Genomic DNA, 13,660 nt, shown 5'->3' on the forward strand with positions numbered 1-13,660 from the left:
ATAGTATATCGATACGTTCGTTTCCTCCGGTTAGAACAGGTGTTCCTGTCCGACGGGACACACTTTTTAAAATCCTTCAACCCTTGCGACATACATTCATTCCGAATTGAATCTAATCGGGGACCGATTTTCCCTACACTGAAAATTTTAAGCGTCGCGGGAAAGTGGCAAGAATTCGATTTCTACATCTCGCGTTTTAAATCGAAATAAATCCTTTTAATTTTTCTTTAAAAGTTTTTTTTTTTTTTACAGTAGCTTTCTTTTAATCGGCTTTTTTTTTAATACCAAAATACTGCGCGGGTCTCTCTTTAAAACGATCTCCGAAAATAAAACGCTATTACTCTTGTCCGTACCCCGATATCTCGATATAAAAAAAAAAATAAAAAATAAAAAAAAAAAGAAAAAAAAATGCGATGCCCATCAATCCGCGAGAGTATTATAATACGCATCAAGACTCTTTTGTGTTTCAGATATCTGGTAGCCGGCGGCTTAGTGGATCGCGTGTCACGTCACAGCCGAGCCCTGATCGAGACAGATTTTTTTCTGGATCAGGAGCACGAGTCGCCGTTGCTGGTATCGTCTTACGATCTTCTCGCGCGTATCTGCGGCCATTTGAGGAGGTCCGTCGATCAAGATACTGTCAACGTGCACGGCGAAGGTGGCGGCGGCGGCGTCGAGCAAACTAGCAACGAGTCGCACTTGCTGTCGACTTTGTCGACGACCGAGGCGTCGAGTGCGATCGGCGCCCTTTACGCGGCGATCACGTACACGCCGCAGAATCAGAAAGGAGCATCGCCCACCCCCAATCAGACATTTACTACCGCCATACGAGCCTTGGCCGGCCACGGTCTCAAGCTCCTTAAATCGATCGCGGAACTCGATCTCCGAACGCTGCAGGTATAACACGCACTTTCTTGCCTCGCGATTTTTTTTTATTTCTCGCCTCAGAATTTGGACAGAATTCACAGCCGTATTTTTAACCTTTCTCGTACGGCAAAGCTCGGTTATAAATGTACTCGAAGGCGATATTTATAGCGATTATCTTAAACAGATTATCACAGTTTTGGACCGCTCGTTCTATTGTTGTACCGCAATCCTGAATTATCATTTCTCTAATTTTCACAGTGATTAAAGCGCAATGTTGCACGGCTTGTCGTATTATTCCTTATCAATTTCAATACTTTTCCTAGACCATCTCTCGTGCTAAATGCGGGTAATTTAACTCGGTTCGAAATTCATATCCAACGTACAAATATAAAGTCGTCATTAAAAGACAGTTATATTTTCATACGAAAATTGCGCGATAAAAATATCAGCTGCTACACGCATAATATTATTTAGCCCGCTCTATTTTGGAAGCTCTTATATCTCGGTTACTCGATCTCGATTTAACGAGCGGCAGTTAAGAAGGATCTGTCGCATTAAATTGCCATGAGCTCCATTACTTTTTAATTCGTGACGATTTTCGCGATTATCGCGGGCCACCTCCCTCGGGCTACCTCTCGAAATGACAACGACGCCGCTTGTTGCCGCAAACAATGCGGACTTATCGTCAGGGGGTACCGGGCGTGATGGAGATATCATGTATCGCGGGGGGGGAGTTTTTGGCCTGTCAAGACGCAAAGGCCTCCCGTGAAGCTCTCTCGCAGCGAGTCGACCGCGAATTGAATCGAGGCGGCCGCGCCTCGCGCCCTTCGTCCCGCAAAAACCATAAGGGCTATCGTGTGCCCCGCGGGAGGGCCCGTACCCCCGTCCCACGGGAGCGCCCGTCGATTACCAGATGAGCCCCCGGTGCATTTGCCGAAAAACCAACGGTTATTATCTATTCTCTTTGCGCCACTCTCGCGACGCGGTCTCTGCAAACAAAGCTGACGTTCTGCTCGCCGACGATAATGCCCGTCTTAGATTTCAGCGGGCTCTGAGCGTTACGTCTTGCGGAGAAATCGATAATTCAGGATGAAAAGAGAGAAAGAGAATTATATTAAGTGCCGTTAAGTACGTTGCTCTAGATCGGATTTATTCGATCAAAATTCTGTCCAATAAAAAAAATTATTAAAAAAATTTTTTTTACGTTAACTAGTTTACGTAACTTTTTTTTTTTATACATGGAAATATACGTGTTTTGTTACAGAGCTTTTTGGGCACCGAGGGTACGAATTTGCAATGGCGATTGATAGCGAGCCACCTGATAACCCGACTATCCCGTGATTCCTTGTCAGACAAATCGGAGGTGGGATCTATGCCGAACACAAGCGGCATTCACATTCTCTCAGAATTGTTTGTGGTACTCGGGTACTTCGCCCTCAACAATCCGGACAATCAGGTACGTTCTTTCATATCCCATATGGCTAGCTTACGCGATTCAACACCTCATAATTTGAAAGAGGGCCCCCTGTTTTAGTGAAACGTTGCGTACACTTGCGTAAAATCCGAACTATCAAACTAAAATCAAATCCTCGCTTAATCTGTCTATAATCCAAAAAAAAAATACAAAAATCGTAAAAGCGCCTTCTTGGTCTTAAAAATAATCTTTATTTCGTCCTTCCCGGTGGAATAAAAATAAAAGCCAAGGTTCTTTTTATAATTCTGAGACCGTTAATTTTTAGTATTCTCTTCGTACACGATAAAGTTGTGACGCATTAAGAACTTTATCTATTTTGAAAGTATTTACTGTGCCTCGAAGCTTTAAATCCGGACGATTCGAGGAGAACGTATTTGACGAAAGTATTTTTCGGTAATTCATTGCCCAATGGCACGTGATGTTGTTAGAACGCTCGGCGATCTTACAAAATATATCTAAGGTATATTTAATACATTAAGAACGTTTCTGTAATATCATAGACTTTCGCGAATATTTTCGGAAAATACCCGGTGCTATTCGATACACGAAACGCTTTAAATTCCTCGAATGTCGGGGGACTGACTGTCTACTACGCAGTGTCATCCGGTGCATTCGCCGAGAAATGCACGCGTTTGCATGGCGTGCAGCGCGTTACTGGCGAAGAAGAAGGAAGAAGCTGTTAGACACAACACACTCAGCGGACCTCCCATCAATATACGGCCGAACGCCGTTAAGATATATTTACGACGGTACCGTTTCGGTGCGCTTCAGGCCGGGTGCACGCGTGCAGCTCCGTCCATCAGCTCGCAAAATCGCGTGGATATTCATAACATTTATAATTACGACACGGAAAACGAGGAGAGAATCACCGCGAACGAAATTAACCATCTGACGGAATAAAATAATAAAAAAAAAAAAATGATACATTTCTTAACAGTTGAGTTGGACCAGAGAATAATAAATTTGACGCGGAAATATTATTAGGTATTAAAATTAAATCTCGTGAATTATTAACATCCAGGAATATATTAATCGAAATTATTTAAAACGACTCGCGAACGTTTCTCGCGAGAGCGAGACTTAGTATTTCGGAACGTTACGAGGTATTCCCCAATTTAAGAGTGCCTATCTCGCGGAGCTGCCGCGGTTTAACGTCGGCTCCTCGCACGTTGTCTGGGACCGAGTTTGCACCCACGTGGGTTCCCGCGGACATATGAATTGGAACGTAAACGTTGAGTGCACCGCCGATGTCGCGCATTCATCTTTCAGCGCTTTTTTAAGGTCGCCGCTCTGAAGAGCGAGGGCCGACCCTCCAAGAGTAGCTGCCTTGGAAAAATCGTTTTCCGCGAGACGAAAAGGAAGTAGAAAAATGTATGTATATATATGTGCGTCGGCGCGAATGTGTGCGTGCGTGCGTATCGCGTATAAAATAGAAAGAGAGAGAGAGAGAGAGAAAGGAGACGCTTTTAAGCTTCTACGAGCATCTGCGGCAAACGAGGGTTCGCGCCAGCTCGACACGACGATACCACCTTCACCGTCTGCGATCATAAACACGTCTATCTCCGCTTTTTTGTCGACGCTCGTAACCGAATTCGAGAAATGGATTTTTTTGCGGTGGCGCCGCGGTGCGCGCGTTACCGCTTTCCGCTTATTTATTTTAAAACCCCAAGCTCGGCGTTAACTAGCATCCCTGAGGTCACGCGCGTGCCACTGTATGCCGTTAATCGTGATACATTGCTTTTTTTTTTTTTTTTTTTTACCGATATTGAGAATGCCGCTTGCTTCACCGTGTACTACAATTAAACAGCCTCGATCAACTATTTTTTTTATACGACGTACGTGAGATTCGCCGAGATTAATTTTCGTAATCTCAAGATTAATTCAAAGAAGATGAAACATAAACTTTCGTAACTCTCGCGCCTTTCGACATTCTCGTCGGCTATTACGCGTCTCTCTGGAATTGTTGCACTACGCTCTAGCTAGCCGTAACTCGAAGCGCCTCGAGCGACTTTCCATTGGATTGATGAGGCACTTATGAGATAATTTTGAAATCTATTTTCGCGATAAGAACCGCGTTTCTCACGAGGTGACTGATTTCGTCACGAATCAATCATTACTAGGCGTCACGTTGTGTCATGCGTGGAGTTGCACCAACCGTAACGGACGAACTCGATATTCAACGCGCGCGAATGCAATACGGGTCGCGTCGAAGCGAATAGACAGGGATGCGTGAAATGTGGGCATTTCCTGCGAGAGTCTCGTGCAGGTGCGCAGGAAAAGCGTCTTGTTCGCAGAGGCACTTGTCAGAAAGTCGCAGATGTCCCGCGCGATCTTCTCGCGCTAAAGACTATTCGCTTCCGTGACACCTGGGTCATCCGAGGTTCTCACGCTCTTTAAGAAAATTACTCGCCCGCCTTAATTAACTACTCGCGTAGCAACTGAGAAACTCCCGGTTCTAACGTGCGATGCGGGTAATTTGCAATTATAAGACGAGAATCTTCGTCCGGCGCGTATCGATCCCTACTGAAAGATTCTGAAAAGCAAATTTTTTTTTTCCCTCCCAACTGTTCTTTACATTTTTTTTTCTTTCTTTTTCCTACAAATATTTCGGAATTACTGAAAAAGTTAAAACTAATAAAGTTATATTGAGAGGTACGTTGGGAAATCTGTTACAGCTGGTTCTTCAGTCGACTGGCGCGGGACCTAGTGTCCTCCAGCAGCTGTGTACTTTACCGTTCCCGTTTTACGGAGATCCCAGATTGATACCGTACACGTTACCGGCTCTTCTGGCCGCTACTCATTGCAATTCCGAGGCGAAAGCGATATTGTCTTGCGAAATGTCGTACGAGGTAAGTGATTACGAACGCGGCTCGCTATAACGCGCCTGATAACGAACGGCATTATTAATATAAATTCGCGATAATGCGAATTATGTTTCTTTTTTTATTTTTTTTCTCTTTTCCTCCCGCCTATATTTATGACGCTTTTATTTCTCCGCGGTCGATTGCATTTTACATGTACCAGTGGATGAGACGTATCAGCGTCATTGCCGACAACCACATTTAACGTATTAATATACATGTTAATGTCGCGTGCATAAATATTCATAACTTTAACGTGTAAATAACAAAGTTAATTTTATATCGCGCAATGCGATCAACCTTTCACGTGCGTTGTAAAACGTGAACTTTTAAGAATTTTTCTTACTCGATAACTATAATTATTTTATACTAGCTGCATTAATAACTAACATAATTTATTATACTTTGATATTACCCTCGCTTTGATTTAATTACAATTACAGAATTGTAATCGTTGACTTTTCCAATCTCCAATACTTGGAATTTTTGTTCTTATTAGAAGAAACTATGCACGCGCTATTTTTTACGAGACCCCAATTACAATTACAAAAAACTACAAAAAGAAAGTCATGCGACTTACCCATCTGCATGAGCTTCAGCGGAGTTGTTGAGTTCTGCCGTTGGCTGTAACATAAAATAAAATATATTATTGCAGACATATAAATTGGTTCATAAAATTAATTAAAGAAAAAGGTAAAAGTTTTTATTTAATATTTTATTTTAAAAAATATATATTCACCTAAGAGTTGCTCCGCCGATGCAGGATGCCCGTCCCGGGCCTCCTCCTCCTCTCAGATGGGACGTGCCGAGCCATCCTTCCGCGTAGTCACTCGCGAACACCCCGACCGTGATTTTATAATCGCGAAAATTACTCAATAATTACTTTCTCGCGTTACATGTTCGGTACTCGCGTTTAAAAGAAAATCGAACGTAAAAAAAATCCGCCCGAATACTTTATCGAACTCCCGGAACGACCGACGAACCGACCGCGGTTCGTATAATTATTTATATCGGCGGTAACGCGACTCGTTGACAGCAGTGGACGCAGCTGCGTCGATCTGTAACAAAAAAAATATATATAATTTAATAAACGGTAACAATAGAAAATCGATTAATCAACTAATACATGCATAACAACGATTTAAAAAATTTTGTTCTTATAATTCTTTTTTTTTTAATTCTTTCTTTCATTAAATAACGCTAATATGTGACGCTATAATATACATATGTATAATAAATTAAATTTTGATTGCCTTTGCAGTTGCTGGAGCAGTACAAAAATTCGGACGAAGGTAAATTGAATCCTTTGATGCGTTTGTTAAAGGATAACGCCTAGTCGTTGACCACGTTTTCACTAAAGGTTTAATTACTTTAATTTCGTTTTATAGAGAACCTATTAGGTGTTACTAGATATTACAGTTTGCGCGTAGCGTTGAATAGATCGTTGTAGCAAATAATCACTTATCCGGCGAGATGAGAGGGAAAGCATAGGTAAGATTGCATCGAATGCAATTCATAGCCGTCTGTATCTGATTATCGCGCGATCGAAGATCGAATCTCGATAGCGGCGTTCTTTTTCCAAGTAAATGCGCCCCGCGGGCCCGCGCGCTCGTCTCTCTTCCCGGGAATGAAAGGCAATTTGCGAGTTAAATTCGCTGAGAAGTAACGCGAACAAGACCAAGGTATGTGCACTTTAATTTAGACCGGTGCTTCCCGAACCATTTCGGTCACCTATTTACGTCCGCGGCATACCGATGGAACACGCATGCATATTCTACTTTACAAGCTCGCGGATGCGGTGCATCACATCCCGCTTTCTACAAAGTGTTCCCGACGCCGGTGGATTTTACGGTTACATTTTGTTTTCGAAAATATCCGGAGGCTTTATCACTTTTAATCCCGCGCTACTCGCGCTTATTGTAGAAGCGCGTTCGAAACACGTTTTCGCAAAGTGCTAATTCAAGGAAGTCCGACCCGCTCTCGCCGAGATGTCGGGCCAGAGTGACGAATGCGCGGCGGCGGCGGCGGCGGTATTCGCCAAAATCCGAGGATGCGGAAAAGCGATTTATGTTTCCGAATATCTCGCTCGCGAGGAGGAAAACCTGTTGTTACTTTATTGAGCATAACTGTACGCGGTATAATTTATTCCCGCGCATTCGATGCGACTTACGGTTGAAATTACCTGTCGCCTCGCCGAACGTACGACGACGGTAAAGATGACGATGATCGTTCCTCGGTACTTCGGGTTAGACTAAGTAGGCACTCGGGCCGAAGTTATCGCAATGCACTCGCGAGTTATCGTTTTGAATAATATATATTTTTTACCGTACGCTTGGGTAGGTTAGAAAATGCCGACTTTTCTTGTAATTTTAACTTCTTTTTCCTGCAACGTAAAGGAAAACGACGCGCTAAGGCACTATCCGTTCTAAACTCTAGGATCGTCTCCTTGGATGGGCTTCCGTCGAGTTTCGAGAGGTTTTAACGAGAAACTTAAAAAGATACACGACGGCGAGCAATAATCGAGAGAGAGAAAGAGAGATAGAGACGCGAGAAAGGCGTAGATTATATCCGTGAATCTAGTCCTAACGTTAGCATTAGCAGATCTTTATATTTGCAATTGTAATAATTATAACGCGCCGTAGTTTTAACTACCGTCCGTCTCCACGATGATTCATGCGTATGTTGGCCACGTAAACTGTACCAACGCCGTAGATTTTAGCGAGCCCGAATTCACGTTGCATAACGTTACCGCACCGGTTGCATGCTCATTACGTAAATAACATTTCCGAGCGCTTCATGACGAAAGAATTGAATTTAGGAGGTATTTTCTAGCTGGGTGAAATTATTTCAAGAACGGTTATTGTACAAACGATGTTTATTTGTTTAGTATTTATTTAGCGCAGCGCGAATACGGGTTTTCGTGGCTGCAACAAATGCATTCGTGCAATGTCCTGCCAATGCAATTTATATTTAAGTATTATAATGTTAACTGTATATTATATATAACACGATAGTAATATATACGTATAAATATATAAAATAATTGTAACGTTAACTGCGAAACTTTCGCCGTTCGGATGAACTTACGAGTTTCATTAGGCGTAAACAACCCCGGCGTAACTTTCGCACCAAGTTGATCGATGTCTCGCCTAGATACCGACGACTAGCAGCTGATAATTAAATCGCGATATTTAGCGAGTACCGGCATCGCCTTTTCCGGATGCTGACCTCCCCGCGCGAGTGTAACTCGCGTTCTAGAAACGAAGAAGAGAAGCGGTATTTTTCTATAGTAGTTCTTACATAAATGCGCACATGCGACTGTAGATTTAAAGCGATCCTTTACGATAAATGCACGTCCCTCCCTCCCCTCGGATACGTCTTCGCGAGATGGTCCCGTTAACTCGAATATGATCTGTACTTACGTACCTTCTCGCATTTCACGAGAATTTCTCATGCGCATCGGAGGATTTATCGTGACCGAATTGATAGAGCGGCGTTTCGAATAGACAGTCATGTATGTACATAGATTCGTGCAATTTCGTTGTCGAACTTGGCCAAGCTCAAGCAGAGGATAGCCGGCGGAATAAAACAGCGCGGCGAATTTCTTTCGACTTTAATTACCGTCAGGATATAATCCAGCACAAAGACACCTTCGAAAATGTATTTACGCCTGTGCGAAACATTTCGATATGGAATAAAAATTGGTTAATCTCCCTGAAAATGTTTATCGATATGTTTTCATTCGCATAATTCCTTTCCGATCCAAAATTGTTTTTATTTAAAAATAAAATAAAATAAAAAAATCTGTACGACGTACGTATCGCCTCCTCGGAGGCAAGAAAAGAGAGACGTCGCGTTGAACGACGGGATAATTCACGACGTGCATAAATCGACAACTATTCCGTCGCTTGACACGCTCTTTGCCGATGATCGACGCGAAGGAGAGCGAGCGAGACGGCGCCGGGACGAAAAAGGCGCCGACAAAGTGTTCCCCGGGAATGAAAAACACACGTCCCGACGCGGCCAGTCTAAATGACACGCTCCCGCGTGCACGGCGAAGCGGAGCGTAGGAACCGGGAAATGCGGGGAAAGAAACGAAGCCGGGCCGCAGGGATGACATACGAGGACCCGCGCGTAATTTTTATCCCCGAGACGTTTTAGCGCGATGCGCCTCCACTTTTCCCGGCGTCGTAATCTATAGGCGCACTTAATACAACCGCTCGTTTCGAGTAACCTCGCCCTCTCCTTTCTTGCGCTTTCGTCCTCGCTCTCCTCTACCCCGCCGCTCCCACAACCCGGCTTCCTTCCCTTTCTTTCTCTTGGCGCGCGCGCTCGCTCGAAACGCAACGACATCGTCCCGTTCGTTCTTCACGCTCGTTCCCTTTGCACCCTCTCGCCGCTCTTCCGCTCGGCATCTCCGGCCTCTACTTAGCGAGACTGCATAATATATCACGCGTGTGGACTCGCTTTTACACCGCACACACGTAGCTACGTACGGTGTGGCAACGCGCGGCACGGCGCGACCGCTTACATACGGTGCGTAGAGCACTCGGCCACGTGCACGACAACCGCGTATCCGGAGGTGCGACGCGCTGCGCTTTTTCGCCGCAAATGTAAATCGTCTCCGACCGCCGCGCGCCGCACGTACAAATTGCGGTGGAAAGACAACGGTTCGCAATACTTTTTTAAAATAATCCCCGCGACAAGTAACACTCTCGTGCCGTATATTTTACGGGTAAAGTAATTAGAAATTCCGCTACAATTTACGCGTAACGTTTCCTAGAAAATTAACTTTCTTGAGAATAAAAATCAATATACCTACATCGCGTCGAGCGGTAAGAAGCGCGGGTAAAAATTTTTTTTCTTTTACTTCTTTTTTTTTCAAGAAAAATTAATAAAGCGACGAAAGTAGTCTAACCGGTTTTTACCTGAAGAAAATAAATACATTTTTTTTTTTTTCGTACATTTTACACCTTGGGGCGCCGCGCAGAATTTAAGTTTTCTTAAATATAGCGTGCGAGAACCATTGTGATTTCGGCGAGAGTAACGCCGGGGAAGGAAAGCCGCGTGGAAGAGCCGTTCTCACGATTACAGGAAGCAACCCTTTGCCGCGCGAACGCGCCACGAGGAGCGAGGGCATGCGTGTAGCGGGGGTGCTATGTCCATTACGCTTATTACAACCTCCGACCGCCCGCCCGCCCGTCCTTTAACCATCCCGCTCCCTCGACCCGCCGCCACCCACCCTTTTACGTGGATGAACATCGATCGACACACGACCCGGAATAGTCGGCTGCGCCAGTCAACGCGCCAGGTAACTAAATTGCCCTCGTTCTCGTCGTCCCGAATTTGGTTAGACCGAACGTCGAAACTTCGATAATGTCCGGGCACTTCCTAGTGGTTCCCGCCAACCCCGTCGATATCCGAACACGTTTCCGCGGTCGGAAGCCGGCTCTGTCTTTAGTTAATTTAACGGCAGCTTTTTTTGCATTTGATTTTCGAGCCGCGCGCCGCGTGTTATTTGCCCCCGCGTTGACGCGTTTCAGGTAGATCTGGGCGTTATTCGACGATGCTTCAATGACTTTCACGAAGAATAAAACGAAGAACGATTCCGGTTCCGAGTCCTTTGATCGTTTCGATGCCTGCGCCCTATCGGGACGTGAAAGTACCGAGTAGACGAGTTAAAAATAATCCCGCTGTAACAATATTTCGATTTGCTTTGCGTCACTGCCGTCGCTCCCAGCCTTTTGTCTCTCCCTAAAATCGGATCGGGTTTTCCCGCCTGTGAGGAAGCACCCTTTCGACTCCCAAGATCGACGCGAGAGTCGGAGACATACGCGGGTGAACCAGGAAGAAGAAAGCGGTCACGAAACCCGATCGTTGTTTACGCAGTGCGTCGTAACCCTCCGCGTAAGCAAAGCTCCCATCCATCCATCGCTCCGTGCAAACACCCCGGTCCGTCGCCGGTGTACTAAAAAGCGATATTTGGTTCCCGCGCGCCGCGTTTTCCCGAAGTTCGTGGAGTAGATTCGGGGCGAGCGTACGTAGACTGTCTTTCCCATCGTTTCTCGAGCGAAGACTCGACGTGACGTTACGAATGAACGAGGCACGAATCGCGCAGAACGTAATATAATCGCGTCACGCGGGCAATTGTTGCGTCTTATGGTTAAATAATCGCGTGTTAGATGGAGAAACAGTCTGGTGATAATTGGTTCTTATCCCCCCGGCGACATCGAGGAGCGCGTTCTACCGAGGGAAAAAAAAAAAAAATATAAGAGAAGACAAAAAGAGTGAAAGACGAGCGAATGGAAAAGGAGAGGAAGTAATAATTGCGAGGAGACGCGGAGATCCCGCTGGCAGGGGCGCGGCTCCTGATTGCTGTCGCATTGTGCACCGCCTTGTTCCGCAACGAGGAGACCCGGCGGCATTGTCGCGAGCACCGTGGCTGAATAAGTCGGCAGGTCGGCACACGAATGAACGTGGGAGGAACCGCGAGGAGAAAGACGCACGAGGAGGCACGGGAGGGTGCCGCGGCGCAGGGCGAAGGGCGCCCGCGGGAGGAGGAGGGTAAAAATTAAACCCCGGAGACAATGGGTCAAGCGTCCATAGAATCGGAAACACCAAACACGCCCTTGCCCTTCTGTCTTCTCCTTCTCCTTTTTTTTATTTTTTTTTTTTTTTCTCTCGAAGCCCCTCGTCCCGATTAAGCGGAGGTGAACGGAGCGACGTGGGTCGACATTGTCGCTCGCGCGTGCTATGACGTTTAATATCGGTATTGCGCCCCCGTTTCGGGGGCAGAGAGCCGAAGAATACGAGACTCTTGGAAAATGAATTACAAAATGACGTATAATAAGGTTCGCCGACTACCAGACGAGTGAATTATATTCCCTTCGACAGTATCACTAATTACGTATCTTTGGTTACGATTTCCTATCGAACGGTATTATTATTACTTTTATTTTTTTTTTTTTTTTGGAAATTGCAGCTAATTCAACGGTTAGCGTTCTGATTTAGCCGCGAGATTGGTATCAATTCTCGTCGTCGAGGATAAAGTCAGCATTATCCATCCACGGGTTTATGTATGAGCGTTTCGAGCTACTTAAATCTATCATCCGGCGCGATGCTCAATGACGCAGATGCACCGACCCATTCACGTGCTACGTGTTATTTTATTTCATAGCCTCTCGCGCCCCTTATGGTGTCTCGCCCGTCGATGTGGCGTATTAAACACGAATGGACGGCGAGATCGGCGCGTGGTGTAAATGGAACGGAGACAGGGAGAGGAGCGCGCAACGAAAGCTTCGCGTACATTATTGCAACGGTGATGAGGAAAGACAACCAGTGGGGACACGAATTCGCGACCGTGTGCGTGCCGCGCACATGTACACGCGTACAAACGTGAATTCACTATGCGCAATGTGGACACAGTCAAGGTCCAGTGATCGGCTGATTGATTGTCTCTACGGGGGTCGCTATTTAGGGGTATCATCGTGAACCGGATGACAGAGGCGCTCGGTCACCATCGTCCGTAGGGGCAAACCAGATCCAGTAGAAATTTAACAAATTGTTAAGATAAAAGTCCACTGTTCTTATTTTTTAAATTGCATCGTAACGAGATTTTCGAAAATATAAATTGCAAGGTTTTTTTTTTAGTTTTTTTTTTATGTAAAAACGCATGGAAATTATTAAGAAAGATTCATTATTATTAAGAAAGATTCGAGCTTCTAGTTGTAATAAAAAATGCCTATGCGCAATCGTGGCAATCACAGAGATCCGTCTGCAATTAACGTGCATGAAGGGGCGCGGAACGTAGATGTCATTTAGTCGACAACGATGACGACGACGACGAAACGATTGCCTCGGTCATCCAGTACTCGATTGGTGTCTCCCCACGTTTCCGATCACACGGAGGAAATCGCCCTCCTTTGGCTTTAAATCGGGTCACCGGATATGTACTCGAAGGACTGTAATGGGGTCGAAAGCTAGAGGGAGATTCGAGGAATACGCGAGAAGAAAGAGCTGGCGAAGGGTGGAAAAGAACATTTCTGACGGTCGAGCAGGCATTTAGGGAAAAAAGTATAAGATAATTTTATAAAACTCAAAGATTTTTGAAAGTGAAAGGTAAATAGAAAAAAGTACTTTAATTAATTACGTTAATTCTATTTGTCCGGTTTTTTTATTTAGATTATTTTATTTTAAATAATATATCGACTTATTTTAATTTTTTTTCTTTGCAATCATATTTTGATTAAATAATAAGTATTTGAAAAATTGTAAAAATTGAATATTTATACTTGAGATTCAAAATGTTATGAGAGATAATTTCTCTTAAAAATCTCAGACCGAAATGAAGCAATTTGCAGCACAGGAGTAGAATAAAAAAATACTGAGAGGAAGAACAACGCCCTTCTTTTTTTTTTTCGAAGAAGGCTGGATGACAGCCCCGATAGAGAGGGCGAAG

General features: G+C 44.8%; 1 protein-coding gene and 1 long non-coding RNA gene across 3 annotated transcripts in view; one reads left to right on the top strand and one right to left on the bottom strand.

The window, feature by feature from the left end:
- The window catches only part of Ssp3 (short spindle 3), a 33,793-nt gene extending 24,870 nt beyond the window's left edge, over nt 1-8,923 (top strand). For both annotated transcript variants that reach the window (XM_070665494.1, XM_070665495.1), the window contains 4 exons: nt 471-897; nt 2,132-2,323; nt 5,017-5,190; nt 6,464-8,923. In XM_070665494.1, the coding sequence (XP_070521595.1) occupies nt 471-897; nt 2,132-2,323; nt 5,017-5,190; nt 6,464-6,538 (868 nt within the window). In that variant the 3' untranslated portion in view covers nt 6,539-8,923. The remainder of the gene's footprint in view (nt 1-470; nt 898-2,131; nt 2,324-5,016; nt 5,191-6,463) is intronic.
- Nucleotides 5,740-6,029, bottom strand: LOC139107692 (uncharacterized). The gene is made up of 2 exons (XR_011546560.1): nt 5,942-6,029; nt 5,740-5,826 (listed from the first exon to the last, which is right to left on the bottom strand). It is a non-coding gene; the product is annotated as an uncharacterized lncRNA (long non-coding RNA).
- Nucleotides 8,924-13,660: the final 4,737 nt, after the last annotated feature.

The sequence above is a fragment of the Cardiocondyla obscurior genome, linkage group LG13 (assembly GCF_019399895.1).
Source record: "Cardiocondyla obscurior isolate alpha-2009 linkage group LG13, Cobs3.1, whole genome shotgun sequence".
In the NCBI taxonomy this organism is placed as follows: domain Eukaryota; kingdom Metazoa; phylum Arthropoda; class Insecta; order Hymenoptera; family Formicidae; genus Cardiocondyla; species Cardiocondyla obscurior.